This window comes from Hemibagrus wyckioides, linkage group LG11, assembly GCF_019097595.1.
Source record: "Hemibagrus wyckioides isolate EC202008001 linkage group LG11, SWU_Hwy_1.0, whole genome shotgun sequence".
NCBI classification, from domain to species: domain Eukaryota; kingdom Metazoa; phylum Chordata; class Actinopteri; order Siluriformes; family Bagridae; genus Hemibagrus; species Hemibagrus wyckioides.
The window spans coordinates 15,223,620-15,240,296 of NC_080720.1; the positions used below are offsets into that span (position 1 = coordinate 15,223,620).

The following is a 16,677-nucleotide window of genomic DNA, read 5'->3' on the forward strand; positions in this document are numbered from 1 at the left end:
CTCTCTCTCTCTCTCTTCATATAAACACTAACCCAATTCTTTGAGCAATATGTTATCTTGTTTCAGAAGCGTATAAAACAACGACAGTCGCAGCACAAGAAAAGTGATCAGAAATGGAAATCTTGTCTCTCATCTCTAAGTCCAAACACAAGTCTCAGTTTCTCACACGCCTTTTTGTGTAGAGATAATGCTGATACTAGTGCTAGTGATGCTCCCGTGCTGTGTAGACCAGAGGAATCCTGAGATGCCTTCTACTAGCCTGGCTATTATCTTGTGGATTATTATTATTATCATCATCAGTTACGTGCTCTCTTCTCTGCCACCCACAGAGAGAAAAAGAGGAAGAGAGCGAGTGAAAGAGGGGTGGAAGGAAAAAGGACAGAAAGGAGGAGAGTGAGAGAGAGGGAACAGAGGCACAACAGAAGTGTTCTAAATTTAGTGCCGGCTGGGCTTTTTTCTCCCTGTCCTTATAAAGCACTCTGGTGGAATTGGTGTGTGCGTGTGTGTGTGTGTGGTGTGTGTGTGTGGTGTGTGTGTGTAAGTAAGTATGTGGAGTATCCCTAGCTTCACTGGTCCTTGTCAAAGAGGCAGTACAGCAACAGTCTGTTTGAACAAGCTTTACCTTTTGCTTTGCTTTTGGAATGGTGGAAGTTTTACTTTGAGTTAAGAGAGGTAAACAATATAAGGAGGGACAGACTAAAATAGGGAATGATCAAGAGAGGGGTTAGCGGTCACAAAACAAGAAAGGGAGACAGGAGTGCACAGGAGAGAGATAGAAAGAAAATGAAAGAGTGAAGGAGATAAAGAGAGCGCTATGTAGTTCTGGCATTGTAACAAGGAAGAGATGCCTTTGGCTTCTGTGAGCAGTTATGCTGTAACACAGCAACATGGCTTCCTTCAGGGGATTCTTTTGTTGTCTTTGTTTAGAAAACTCTGTCATGTTTGCTCTTTAAATTATAACTTAGCTCGACTTGGTTGTCCTTACTCGCTAAAGGAGAAACAGCTATAGTCATGTATACCTTTTTAGGAGCAACTGTAAATGGCTCTTTGTCAAGAATTACGCTTTTTCTTGTCGAAAATTAGTCCACTATTGTTAAGGTCATAATATACAAGAATACATGTTTGATATTCTGAGTCTAATAAAAATTTCATCAGCATTAACCCACGTTGATTGATTTTGAAAAAGACTTTAGTTTTCTTTAAAAAGACTTTAAGAAATGAATAGAACACACACACACACACACACACACACCTCTATCAACCATTCCTCAATGATCCTCCAAATGTCACAACCTGCCCTGTGCAACTGCCATTTCCAGATGATTAGTAGTGACAGGAGGCAATTGACACAGCTGTTTCTGAAAGACAGCAGTGACAACACTGAAACATTTTGAAATAGTTCTCTTCCTTCAGACACCTGTTGCCATCTCATACTGTCTCACAGGGAGGTCCTTCTTCCTAAAAGGCCAAAATGGCTTTTCAGAAGAAATAAACGTTCTACTGATTTAAGAGATTTAAAGAAAGAAAGAAAGAAAGAAAGAAAGAAAGAAAGAAAGAATATGTATATAATGCTTGCATAAATTTGTACAGTATTGTGTTGTGTATTATATTTTTGTGCTGTATAAATCCTATTTTAATGTTGTTTTTTGGATTTATTTCCCTACCTATCTTATCTGGTCTTTTTATCCTATTTGTTATTTTTTGAACAGCAACCTGCTCAGGAACAGCAGATTGAAGTTAGCTAGTTGGCTAAATCTGACATTATTACATCATAAATACTGATATAATAATGTTGATTAAAATGTATTGTCTGTGTTAAAATAAAATACAATGGGCAATGCTGTTATGGGACAATAATCCACACCAGGTTGGTGTGATTACCATGGCAAATTAGGTTATTTTCTTAACCTTCAATATCTTATATAAGTGTTTTATTCACCTAATCAATGACATGAGGTTAATATGACTGAAAAGTGAAATGAAAAACTGCAACTTGTCTCTATCTTTAAGACTTTCATTTAATGGAAAACTTTCTTACTGATATGAAGGCTTGACACTGGAGACTCTGTCTGTAAATGTTAAATGGACAGCTCTTTACAGACATAGATCATCATAGTTCACCATATCAACAATTATATGTTTTGTATGTCAACAATTATCTAATCAATCTTTGTTAAATAAGAGCCACGTTTTAAAATGGATTATTATTAGTATTAGGTGATCCACATCCATCATAAAAGTCCCTGTTTTGGAGCTGTTACCGATAGAAACAATAATGTATTAGAACAAGTGCATTAATACATACCTGTAAATTGGACTTCAGACACACAAACACATGTACACACACACACACACACACACAATTGCACTACAGATCATCAAACTAGCATGTAACAACCTTTTTTTTTGTAATAATTTTGTATGTGTAAGTTAGTTAAATCACTATGGTAGACAGCTGCTGCACTGTGAAGACACTGATCTGACTGGTGGTATCAGGTGTGTTGTACCACTGTAATATCACTGTTGTAAACAGTTCTTCCAGTTGGTGTTGTCCCACACCATGCCCATGTGCATACATATTTACTCAGATACGTGTTTCTGACGGAACGAGATATGGACATGGCAGCAGCTCAATATTAAAGTGTGAGCATTTGATAAGCTGAGTAGAAGACCATAAACCTATGATGAATTTTAGTTTCCTTTCCCAATAAACCTGTAGTAATATCATAGAAATGGTCTAAAGCGACTTAAGGTTTCGATAACGCATAAATCAGATGACAATTGAGTGAATCATAAATGCTAATACCAACCAAATTTGCCTGGATATCAGTTTAAGACTAAAAAAGCCTGTTAGACATGACAGGTCTTACTAAAGTGGTTCTTAAGTACTTTTGTCAAACTTTATCTATAAATGAATTCTAGGTGATGTGTTGTCCATATGGGTTGTGTTAACAGACTCACACAACTGCTTAACCACAGAACCACACATTCTTCCTACTGAATAAGGTCATCCGAAAGGCAAATTCTAGAGAGAAATTCTATATTTAGCTGAATATATAATTTAGCTTTAAACTGAACAGTGAATGAAACCAAATATGTTATAAATAAATATACATTTATTGTCTTCCTTTAGACTTTCGACAAAATTTCATTTCGAATTTCGAAAGTTCATTTTTCTTTTCTTAGTACAGGTCAACATGGCAAAATTAATGTTCATGATAATCACATATTAGATCTAGATAGATAGATAGATAGATAGATAGATAGATAGATAGATAGATAGATAGATAGATAGATAGATAGATAGATAGATAGATAGATAGATAGATAGACAAATGCTGGTGTGTATCTTTAATGTGTTTTGAGTCTGTGTGGGTCCTGAGTAAATGTGGGAGTGGAAGCACCTGTCTGGCCTCTTCTCTTGGACTCTGGCGGAAGTTTAATCGGGGGAGTGTAGAAGAGGCCCTGCCTGCCCTGAACACATGCTAACCACAGATAAGGATATGGGGCAGAGCAAAAAATAAAACCTCTGTTGAACCGCAGAGAAATATGCCTGAGTAAATGAGAGAGCAATTATATCTGCAAAATTAAAAGAGGTTACATTAGGTTCTACACATCTTAATCCATCACTGGTCACACAGTCAAAGCACATAAATAACAGCTACAAACTATCAAATATATAAAGGGAATATTTAACATTCTGAAGTAAGTGACTAATTTCTAAATATTCTTCATTAATTCAGTTTCATCCTTAATGTACTCTTATTTTTGACCAAAAAAATAAAAGCTTTATAAAGAAATATCATGCTGTTTAAGGATAAAAAGTGAATAAAAAGTATGACTGAGTGCTTAACATTAACAACACTGAGAAACACAATGGACTGGACCCACTGACTAACCTGTTCGACACAAGCAAATGTGTTAACAGGGGTGTTATCCCCAATACAGGAAAGCCACAAACTATTTCTGTTTATGCTTCGCAGCATGATGTCTCTGACCACCAGTGATTCATGCAAGAAAGCTGAATTGAGTCATTAGGGTTTTTTTTTGCATGTTCTTTTCTCTTTTTTTGTCATATAATCATATAAGATTTTTGTTTTTACTTATCCAGCCTAAGCTGAATGTTTGATCCAAGATGCATTGGGGAAAAGGCTAAAATAAAATCGACTAAGAATTTTCTATAATAATGCCATAATAACTGATTATGGGTTTTCTTTTGAGTCTGGTTCCTGTCAAGTTTTTTGTCTAGTGTTATCTCAGGGAATTTTTACACTACCACTGTCACCTCTGGCTTGCTCATTAGGGATCTAAATCTATATCAAGATTTCTATACATTTTTTTGTCTGTTTTTAAAAGGTGCTATACTATTAATAATTGAGTTGAACTTAAGAAGATAAAGTACATATATTGGCAGATGTGGCATCTATGGGTTATTATGATTAATGTTAAAATGATGTATTTACATTTTCTTTAAAGAGACACAGCATGTTTTTAACATTATCTGATTGCAATATGCATCTGCTGTTACTTATCTTATCTGTCCAGGTATAATAAATACACCCCATTCCCCCCAGTTAGGAAGGGTGTGAGAAACTGAAACATGAAAGGAAATAGTATGTAGAGTGTGACATTTAAAGGAATGACTTACTGTATATGTGTGTGAAAGTTTCATTAGAAACACAGAGTGTGGGTGTTTCTGAGCCTTCCCTCACCACACACCCAGTCTAAACCTATCAACTTTATCTGAGTTAGAAAGTCAGTGATAACAAGCAGAGGCAATAAAACAAGCTTGGTCGGTGGCTTGGTGTCGCCATGTTTGAGTGCTTCACTAAATATAGTGTCTAGACTATCTCACACTCATGCTGAGTGTCTCTGGACGTTAAGCAGATTGGACCAATTCTAATCCAAGGCCCCTACAGCAGGATTTTTATCTGCATTGATCAAGGTTAAATTAGATTGAAATTAATTTATCCAAGGCCTGGTGCACAGTATAGACTTTAAATATACAAATAAACAATGTATTGTAAGCAAAAGAGACCAATGTCCCCCCCCCCCCAAATTACTAAAAAATGGTTTGGAAGGGATAAGGATAGGGGCTCCTAGACATGGAAGAGCCTTTCTGCTAATGGCTAATGTCAGTTATAAGGCAGTGTGACATTATGAATAACAAGTGTGACTGTTTGATAGCTTGGAAATATCAAGCCTAATAGAACACAGTGGTATAAGTATGTCAATGATTCAGCATAAAGCTCTATATGTGTTTTATCAAGCTGGCACTCACTCACTCCTGTCTCCCCTTCTGTTGTAACTGTATGGCAAGGAAAGCAGGAAGAAAGGCCAAACTGATTAAAGAGAATAAGGGAAGTAACATAACAGTCAGATTGTAGACATGACAAAAGGAGGAGTGCAATAAAATCAATTCATGTCAATGAAAACATGAAAACATGAATTGTTAGGACTGAGGAAGAAGAACTAACCTAAGTGAGTTCTATTAAGAGGAAGAGACTTCAAATATACTTGAGCTACGAAACAAGGAACATGAAATACAGCACACGGTAACTGCTAACTGTTCAGTTGGGTTTGACAAAAGATCCTTAGCATCTTATTACTCGAGTTAAACCGTGCAAACAATCAGATTCAACCGAGTGACAGAAAGAGATCAGAATGTTCATTCCATAGCTGCGCTAACAGGCATAACTTCATCTTGAGTACACACAATGAACAAGCTGTTTATTTAAGCTAACACCATGACTCAATTACACCACAGCAGCTTCACAAACACATCCACACTTATTTATCTCTGCAGAACAGGCCATACAGCTACCTCCAGATTGTCCAGAAAAACCTGAGTGATGCATTTACATTGGAATTAAAGTTAATCACACCAACCTACAGTTAGTAGGGAGATACAAGTTTCAAAATGTCTAAAATATACACTCACTAGGCAAAGCTCTAATTGTATGGGAAGAAGTAAGAGATTTTGCTTGACAAGAAAACGAAAGAAATAGTAGCCAGGTTTGCTGTTTAAAAATGTATCTTGGTATTTTCACAGTGCCTGGCAACTAACAATGACTATGAAAATGTTAAAGCGCTGTTTATATAAGCCATCGTCATAACCAGCCTCCCTCTGAAAAGCTGGCAAAGGCAACAGTGCACGCGTCCTGGTAGAGAACAGTGCGTGCCTGGGGCCACTGTTCGTGTTAAAGCCTGATAACCAGCAGGGCCCCTTCCCTATGACCTAACCAAACATCACACACACTCCACACACACTCAGAGCATGCTGATATCACACAAGGCTTTCTTTACTGCAGACAGTGCTAGTCAAACTCAGCATTTCAGGCCATTTATTATATTTTGCAGTAAACCTGTTAAATATTCATTCTTTAACATGTCCTAAAGAAAAACTCCCCTCCTCCCCTACTTTTTATTTCTACCTGCTACATATAACTATTAGCACATGAAAAGCATTAGCCATGGAATGGTAGATAGAAGCAAGCTCAATTTATGCATTTAATTTATATTTGGTACCAAGTAATATACTACCTGAAGTGGCATAGTGCAGCTTTGTACACTCCAGACTGCAGTCTCAAGGACTGCTTTAATTACAGAACAGACTGAAGCGTACCCCCCCCCCAAACAAAGCAGATGTATGCAAACAAGAATGTAAGAACCATTGACTACATTCCTATTTTTAGTATAAAGTCTTTATTTTTCCCCAAGACTTTTCTTGGTATGGCTTCTTTGCAAATAGTGAAATGGTGTGACATAAAAATGCTTTGTAGAGCAATTATGTGCCAGGTGCAAGCTGAGGCTCAAAAAACAACTTAAAATTATTAGGTGCATGTGTAGATTATTAGAATAGGAAGAATGCTAAATCAACTATGTACACAATCTTATTTGGCAACCAGAAGCCTGAAACATTGTATGTTTTGCATGTCTGGTATACAGAGAGACCAATTTATACATTAAAAAAAATGTACCACAGATCACTTAAATATCTTAACATAAATACTGCAAAATGCTTTAAATTGTGACGATGCTGTACATAAAGAACACCCCTGTCTGAGAGATATTCAAAAAGACGTTTTACAATTATTTTTTTAACAGTTATACAAAACTGATGTACTGTAGGTATCAGTGTCAGCTACCATACATGTTAAAAACCAATGCTTATTGCATCATATAATGATTATCTCCATTCATCCACAATCCAAACAAGGGGCACATTCAATGCTTCTCCTGAACTGGACACCTGTCTCCAAATCAGTTTTGCATTATGGCATAAAGTCACATTCATTACCACGGACAGAAACCTGATCAAAATCTTTAATTAGCACCCTTACTCTAAAATACCATATCGCAAGTCTTTGGACTTAAACAAGTCTGAGGTCTGTAGACTGGGGTTTATTTTGTTTGGAAGCAGGTGGTGGCTTATTCACAGTTCACCCTATATACAAATGCTAGAATGGTCATTTACATTTAAAGAAAGATTCTGGATTTAAGGCCTCTTCATTATAAAAAAAAAAAAAGTAGTCCTGGGGGAGTTTGAGTGTCTTTAAGCAGTAACAGAAGCTTGAAGTTCTCCATGTTGTCCTGGATTTAGTACCAACGTCTCATGTTGTTGTGCATGTACGGGTATTCTCTTGCATCTCCATTTCCCACCCCTCTCATTCTGTGTTCTGCCCTGGCCATAACCTTAAATCTCGACTTTCCATTCTCTCAAATGCTTTCCCCGGTGTCCTTAAGCAGCAATACCCCGTTTAAAACTTCTAAAACCACTTCGTGTTCAGTGTATGACTGTATAGTCTTCCTTAACTTTGTTTCCCACTCTATACAATGAGGCACCTTACTTTGATTGATCTTAACAATATAATATGCACAAAAAGAAACATTAATACAATTAAGCTTATGATATGAATAGCATGAATAATAGTAATAACAGTAATAATGTTGAAAGAACTAAAAAAAAAAAAAAAGCATCAGTGCTTCTGGAAGCTCTTTTAAAGCCACTGCACAGTTTCACTGTCTCCGGACTCGGCTGCCGGAAGCAAATCCTGATGTGACAGTGCAAAAGTTTTTATGTTCTTTTCCCAGAGCTCACATGGCTCATCTGGCCCTCACTGCATGCGCTCAGCCTGCAGATGCTGCTGTGGTGGGTACTGGATAAAAGCAGGGGTGGCAGCATTGGGAGCATTGGTGAGGGTCTGGTGCAGCGAAGTGGTGCTGGAAGGTGGGCCGGTGATGTGGCTGTTGGTGTAGCCATAGCCCATGAAACCTGGGGAAGAGGCATAGGGGTAGTGCTCAAATGCTGCTGAGGTACACTGGGCATAGGCGGCAGTGTAGTCCACATATGGTGACGTGAGCGAGGAGGCCACTTGAGAAGGGAGCACAAGGCCGGGCTGTACGAAGGCTTGCGGGTATACATACTGCGGCACCAGCCTGTACACACAGAGATAAGAGTGAACACACACAAACAGGACATGATGCCATTCTTCAGACTTGGATCAAATGAAAATTACTAGCCATTTCCCAATCCTGTTAGCAAATTTTTAGCTTATTTATGGTAAGATCATATGCTTAAATCCTTATTGTTATTCCATTAAAAAGAAGGGATAACATCAATGCTGGGAAATGGCCAAAGTAGAAACATTCAATCAACCCAAGTCTTACATTAAAATGAAATCAGAAATGGACAGAAAGGGAAATTTGTTCTGCATGTTTATGGAGCATCCCACCTACAACAGTAACATGTGCACTGTGTAAAGTCTTGGTAGCTGGAACAGGTTCTTAGTAAGAGAGGTGGGAGACAGATGCTTCTGGCAGCTTCTCTCAACCAACACCCACAAGTGTTTTAACAGCTGCTACTTTTCACTCATTCAGTGAGAGCTCAGAGTATCTATCTCACACACATGCACTACATACACTAACAATGAGATCGATGCAATGTGCCAATGGCAGGCACCAGTAACAGCATGTTTATTTTAAAAATGGTGAACGTGTAGCAGGATTCACAGGCCAGCATTTAGCCCTTCAAGGGTAATTAACAGTGTGGAGAAAGGACAGATTCACCTCTTCTCCCTCACAGACTGTTCTGCTATTATTAACAAGGTCTGAATATACCCCATGAGTCCCTTCCACTGGAGAGAGTGAGTTGGTGTAGGGGGGTGGATTCATTACACAAAAAGTCACACACACACACACACACACACAAAATCACATCACTCTCTCAGAATGTAGGGAGTTGTGGGAAGGTGTGGTGAGCCGGGGGTCTCAAGATGCCGCACCTGGAAACAGACAGAACAACCCTCCCAAGGGAAATAGCAAGAAATGGCATCAAGGGACCACTATTCCAATAGCAGAAACTGAAAAACATCTTTATTCACAGTCAAGACTCCTTCTGCCTTTCTGTCTATATACAGTGAAAAATACAACAGACATTTTCTCTAATATATCATGACTCCCCCTACTAGCAACTAATTAGCAAAAAAGAGGGCCAGGTTGCAATTAATTGCTGGGCTAATTTACATTGTTAACCCCAGGGTTTATTATCTAGTAATTACCTGAAAAAACAATGCAAAGCTAGTGAGCTATTATAAAGTTATACAACTGTCGAAGTGTGGTATCATTTACACAGTTCCTTCCAGAGTTCAGGAGATTAAAGAGGGTACTTTTTTATTAATAAATGAAGATTAATAGCAGACATTGCGACCCTAACACTACACTAAAAGTAACACAATTTCATAACACAGAGATGATACATACTTTTAGAATTACTTCTGTGTGCATAAATGAAAGAGAGACTGTACACACCATGGTTCAACACAGGAAAGGGTGTGTGGGCGGAGAACATGTGCAAAACATCCAATACCGCCCCCTCCCCCATACACACACACACACACACACAGACACACACACACACACAAAAAGTAGTAAATCACTTCAGTCAGCACTGCAAACCAAAAACCATGCGAAGGTCACAAAGAATGAAAGATGGATCAGCAAAAGCTTTACTGTCATACATGCGCACAGCACATCAAACCGTCACTGCACACTACACTGCACTCTCAAGCCATGACTGGCACCTTAAGGGTGGGGTCAGGGTGAGCAGCACCCAATCTGGACCTCCATACAAGGCCGAGCGAAGCCAGGAGCTTGTGTGTCTTCTTCCCTCAGTAACGCACTCCATCAACTGGCCAAGTAACAGAGCATGAATGGAAAAGTGGAGGTTAGAGGAATATTTGATTATATATTGAATTAGATCAGAGGATGGAAGGAAATACAGCCTCTCTCTTGCTCTCATGGTCTCACAAACTTTGTATCACAGCAAAACAGAAACTGTGGCATTGTTATCCTCGACTACTGCCTACTGCACAAACTCACAAACTTTGCTCAGCTCTCAAAAGTCATGGACTGAGTAAAGTGACTGTTAGCTTTGTTTGAAGTCCAAAGACCAGGCGTAGCTGATACAGCAGTCAAGGACAGACAGAGACGCACACACTTTTCACTTGACAGTTGCCAGGTCACATTTACACATTGGTCTCTTGCGCTGTGCATTAACTATCTGGTGGAGGTCACTACTCTTGAACTCCAAATGAGGAAATGATCAAACATGACTTTACCAAATAGCAGCCACACACTGCTGATCCCTACTACAAATCAAACAATCCTAAAATGTAGCTTATTTTTAATCCTGCATGTGCAGTACGCATTAATAAAAAACAATTCACATCAAACTTTTTACCTTATCTTCTAAAGTGTACTCAAAAAAGACAGAGGTATTCACATACAGTGCTTAAGCCCACACAATAAGATTGCCAGATGACCTCACACACAATATGCTGAATGTGCACTGACAGTTTTCAGTATTGTGCTTCGTTATCATAGGCATACATTCTTATTGTAGAGGAAAGTGTTGAACTTGTAGAGAGGGAGTGACATTTCATGGCGCTACTAGGCAACTGCTCACACATCTAGCGAGGAAAGAACAGGGAACTACACTGAACCCATCTCCCTCTCTTTCTGCTCATATCACCTTAACATTTCCATTCTTCTCTTTGCTCAATACACAACCCACTGACCCTCAGCCCCTCCCTTTACTCCACATCCCCCCCACTCTCACTATGGTGTCACTTTTCAGGGCCCCAGTCTAATCACTAAGCTGACAACATGACCGATTTCACCTGCTTAGAAAACATCACACAATACTGTCAAGACAGTCAATGACTGCCGGCCCATTTGATAACTAGCAATATGCACAAAATGGCTATGTTATGTACGTGTGTTAGGAATGACGTTTAAAATTTGAGAGCGAGAAAATATGTAGCAGTGGCCATGCAGGTCTCTAAAAAAAAACGATGTAAACAAAGAGGGAATGAGACAGCCTCTTATAGCTATCCTAGCACTCCAATTCTGAGCAGAAGGAGACAAAGAGCTCCATGGGGAAAGCGACAGGTGTGCAAGTGTGTATAAAAGGGTGGGTAGATGTGTATGAAGGGTGTAATTGAGGAAATATGAGACAGCACCTGTCACACAGGCAGAACGAGGGTCCCCCCTCCCCAACACTGCTCCACCTTGTTACCACAGCAACTAACTCACCATCAGATGGAACGTTTTAGGTCCTTCTCACATGAAGGTGTTAATAAGCAGGTAAAAATTTGTTCAAAACCAGTCTGTCACCATGGCAAACCAAACAGACTATTTAAAAACTATACCATTACCTTTAGCGAGCCAATAAAAGTTTGTATCCGTTGAAGGGTTGCTAAGAAACAACAGTTGGTATAATCAGACAAATAAAACAGTGAAAAAAAGCCATGTTAACTGCTTTGTCCATAACAATGGTTTGAAGCCATGGAATAAACATACAGAGCAGGTTTTCTCAGATATGCAGACCTCGTAGTTCAATACAAATTTATGCACCAAGCCTTAAGGGCAAAATGCACCATGAGAGATCCAAAATCTCATAACAGGCTCCTGCTTTGGATATCCAAAGAAAACATGTGCACCATCAACCAAAAGACTGAAATACGTTTGGTTAGCAAACACAGGGAGAATTCTAACAGCATGTTTAGAAATGACTCCATAATATAAATGCAGCAATCTCACTGACTACAACTAATTGACTACGGTCATGGACACAGGAACTAACAGAACAAAAATCAAGAACTTGCTGTGACAAAAATGAACAATCTTACTGCCAGACAAAAGACTAGACCAGTCAAGATGAGGAGCACGAGGAACTTGTTCACTGTCCTTTGTATGTGCAGTCATTGTTAAGGTCCACTGGGTTTTGTAAGACACTGTGTCTTTGCTACAGTAACTATAACAGAATGGAACAGAACACACAGACACAGACATCTGACTTACCCATACTGCCTCTGAATAAGTGCTGGATGAATAGGCTGCACACCAACAGATAGGCCTATAAAGCACAAGAAATATGAAATGATGGCATTTGGATACTGTATAAAGTTTCATTTAAAGTGCAATTGCTGAAGATAACAGGTGAATTTGGAAAATTGAAGAGAAAATTGAACTAAAGGAAATAACTAATAAGATAAGGTTTCAGTTGGATGTGCGTCACCCTTCTCACCTGTCTGAAGACTGCGTGGCTTGGCTCCAAGGTAGGCCAGGTTAACATTAGCCTTACGACCATCAATGATGGGATTTGGATCTTTACAAGCTCGTTCTGCTGCTAACCTGTCAGTCATCGTCACCTAGAGGACAGAACAGACTGCTATAAGAATCTACAAAAACAAAATGGAGATTTTAGCCTAAAAATCTAAAATCCTCTGAGTCATTATTAGCAAACATAACTGTTATTAACAAGGATCCCTTCAATAAAGACCCAAACAACAACTTTATTTTATAGCTGAGAGACTAAAACATACACAACAAAACAACAACAAAAGAGCAAAATTAAGCATGTAACCCATGGCCTTTGGTGGGTTAAAATTGACTCACTACAACTTAGTTTGCATAGTGAAATGTCATAGTTGTTACTAGAAACAATATGTTAATAGACACCTGAACATTACCCTGAGAGTTGAAGGGGTTAACAGAGTTGTTTACCTGTTTATCTTATTAGTAATTACAGGTAAAAAAGGAAGCATGCATAGTTTGGCAACATACAAGCCTTTTCTCATAGTTTCAGAACGAAACAGGATCAACAAGTCGATCCAGTTAGCAGGAAAAAATAAGCTTTCAGGGAAAACAGGTTTTTATGAAGGGATCATCACCCAGACCACCAAATACTCTGAAGGCAGAAGCCCTCATCACCCTGAGGCTGCCAAACCTGCATTGCCACACACTCGGCCAAGAAGAGCCGTTGGAGCAATACAACACTACCCTCTTTGACCTCTAGCCACCATGTGCTGCATTAAGAGCATCAAACCTATAGCAGAAACAGAAGACTGCCACATAAACACAGTCTTCCAGGCCATTTTTTTTTGTTTGTTTAATGTTTGTCCATTACTCAAGTCTGTTATAAATATTTCCATATTTGTCTATGTGTGTCATTTAAGTTGAGAAGCACATGGCTTCTGTGTGTGACCTTAAAAAGCTCTGTGTGTGTGTGTGTAGGGGAAGGGGGGGGGGGTCGTGCAGACGTTAACCTTTATGACCTTTATGCATTATGAAATGAAAAAGTAGTATTAACCTGTACCTCTACTGTAATAATAATTTTTTCACTTTGAAACAGTGTATACAGTGGAAACACTGTAGTGTACCTTTAAAATTATTTAAAGTACATAAATGGACTGTAATTATTTTTTAGGTTAAAGCTTTAATAATACACTATATGCACCTTTCTACCTAAAGGACACATATCAAAGTACCAAAAGGTGTCCCTTGAGAGAAAGAAGTCACAATTTAGTACACTTTTCTGAGATTATATGGTAACATTATAATTTAAAAAAAAAAAAAAGCAAATGCAGAAGAAGTGGAATACAATAGTGTAGTTAAGTGAGAAGTACATGAACACCAGATGATCTGAGGTGAAGGAACACTGGAATAAGAACTGGGGTAGTGAAAGCATCTACAGCTCCATCTTAGGCCAAAATAATCTGCCACACTCTGGCGGCGGTTAAGATCCTGTAAACATTTCTAGGCGGTTGGTTTCTGCTGAGCTTCATTAATGTAGCATGAATAAGTAGTAGGAGGAGAAGGAGGAGGCTTGGAAACCATCATTTAGAAACTTCACCATATAAAGCCCTTACAGTTACTGGTGCTCGCGCTGCCCAGCTGAAGACAGGAGCACTTCTTTAAGCTTGACTAACTACTTGGGAAATTGTGGGCTCTGCAAGGACACGTTCGGGGAAAGAGACTGGCAGGTGGATTAGGGTGTAATCTCTACCTATATATACACACACACACACCTTGCTTTTGTTTTATATTGATAATACAGAAAACAAATGATTATCTCCGCAAAACAAATCTGAATAAGTCGCGCGCGCGTTTACGCACATCACGTACACAAAGGTAGAGGACCCTGCTGGGGTCCGTAAGAAAGGTATATTAAGGAGTTATGAGAATTAAAAAGTAGTTAAAAAACCATTAACACTGAGCTGAAAAGCAACATCTGTGTTACTTACGAAGCCGTAGCCTCTTGATTTCCCCGTCTGTCTGTCCGTTATGACCACAGCCTCATCGATTTCTCCATATGCCTCGAAGTATTTTCTCAGAGACGCGTCGTTTGTGTGGTAGGGTAAACCCCCTACGAAAATCTTCGTAAAAGTAGTGTCTTTTTGGATTCCCGTTGGATGCATAGCTTCGAGTGTGCTGTTCATAAACGGCTGTAAAAGCATTGGATACTCGGAACTGTAACGGAATGGAAAAAAGAAGCGTTTCCCCCCACCAGTCAGTCGTTTAAAAATTTCCTGGCATGTAAAAAGAGTCTGAGGGTCAAAATATGAGATTTTAAATACAAGGCGGCTCGATTGTCCAGGCTTTCAATTCTCTCGTCCTTAAACTTCCTATGCAATACAGAACATCGCAGTAGTAGGGCAAGCGCTCCCTGGTACACGACCGCCACGACCACTCAACTGTGTTAGGCTACCACCCCTTTCCTTTCTTCCGGGCGCCGTTCATTTATACGATCTTATAAAAGTCACGCCCATTGTTCATGTTAGCCAATGGTGTGAAATTTCTTTTGTTAAAAAAAAAAAAAACTATCAGAAAACTTTGTTCCGACGCACAGGCCCCGCCCCCTGCGTCCGCCCTCGCTTAAACTTGCACCTGCTTTTGTCCTTGCGCCAAACAAAGAAAAAACGGCCACTGTGTATTAGACAGCGTGCCCTTACTCAAGTGTTTTATTTCCCTAGCCGAATAAACTCTATCCAAACAGACCTTTTTAATTTAGGGGGGAAAATATCCATATGGACTTGGTTATGTCACTGCTGTTGTATAAGTGAATGTAAAATTCACAATTCGGTAACACGCTGTAGCCAATACTGTATTTGTTTCCATAATTAATAACAACAGACCTTATTTTTGGGGAAGATGATATTATGCTTAAACACATTGTAGTATACTGCTTTACAAACCAAATTCCTTATAAAAGTAAACCCAAATTACAGTTCTGATTGTGTGTAAGTGGGGGGCAGGAATATGATCATCTATCATCTATCTATGATCCACCACTGGCCATTCCTCAATGAATGAGTCCATTTAATGCTATAACACCACGAAGGGGATGAATTTACACTCCAGTACACTAATATTAAAGAGTACAGCTCATGGGTGTAAAAGTAGAGGCCTCTCTGAAACATGTGCTTTATTACTCTAAGGTAAGTGCAGACAAGAAGTATTTAGAGGTAATGAGATCAAAAAGATTTACCCCAGTTGAGCCTAATATGTCTATGCCATTGAGCCAGGATTATGATATTCAGCTCCTTTAAACCAAATGCATAATCACAAAAACCATTCAGAACAGCATCAATCAGACAGGCCTCTAGACAACAGGAAGAACAGGCCAGGGCTTGTATCGCCACTGAAAACCATTCACTCCTTGACTGGTGTAACTGTGCCAGCTGTAGCTGCTGTTTAACTATCTTGTGCAAATAGGTTCATGGCTTTAGGAGCAGCAGTCCTCTTTTACCTCACTGATAAAGAAGTGCTAGTAGTCACTTAAAGCAAGGGTCTTTACTCTTTGCAGTCAGGGACCCCTCTAATCGTAAAATACTTTCCACAGACCCACTTAGTACAAATGAAATGTCTATAAAGGTATTAGGCTCATTCTGGCTACTTACTGGAGTAACAAAGTATTTTTGTTACTTAATTTTCACTCACAGAACACATTAAGCCAAGGTGGACATTACATACAGGCCTGCTTGTTTGTGTTAGTGGTGTTTGGGTTAAATCCATTAAATGAAAGTAACCAGGCTAACAACTCAATTCATGAAGATTCATTGATAGAAGTGGAACACAACCACTGTAACAAAAAAAGGTTGCAGGAGTGTATGCTTGGGCCCCACTTTGAAAACTACTGAAATTCTAATTCTAAAGGAATCACACACTGAAGACGGTCCCTGTTGTTTCCCACCTACAGCCTATTGAAGTCTCACTGCTAAGTGCCGAAACCCCAGCTGACAGTGAGGTGATTTTCTAATAGCCACAGCAAGGTGGTAATTCTCGCACCTTTACACTCAGATCATGCAAGTCCTCTCACCCCTACCCTTTGTA

The 16,677-nt window shown here is 39.2% G+C and overlaps 1 protein-coding gene across 4 annotated transcripts; it reads right to left on the reverse strand.

Moving 5' to 3' along the window:
* Positions 1-6,686: 6,686 nt before the first annotated feature.
* Positions 6,687-15,077, reverse strand: rbm38 (RNA binding motif protein 38). 4 transcript variants are annotated; one of them, XR_009206043.1, is made up of 6 exons: positions 14,589-15,077; positions 12,590-12,713; positions 12,364-12,418; positions 11,718-11,758; positions 10,083-10,189; positions 8,301-8,439 (listed from the first exon to the last, which is right to left on the reverse strand). XR_009206043.1 is itself a non-coding variant. In XM_058402738.1 (5 exons), the coding sequence occupies exons 1-5, from the start codon at positions 14,799-14,801 to the stop codon at positions 8,078-8,080; spliced, it is 795 nt and encodes a 264-aa protein (XP_058258721.1). In that variant the 5' UTR covers positions 14,802-15,077; the 3' UTR covers positions 6,687-8,077. The 4 variants fall into 4 exon arrangements, 3 of the variants coding, with proteins under 3 accessions (XP_058258721.1, XP_058258722.1, XP_058258723.1); XM_058402738.1 differs by lacking the exon at positions 10,083-10,189 and having other exon boundaries at positions 6,687-8,439; XM_058402739.1 differs by lacking the exons at positions 10,083-10,189; positions 11,718-11,758 and having other exon boundaries at positions 6,687-8,439.
* Between the last annotated feature and the right edge of the window lie 1,600 nt (positions 15,078-16,677).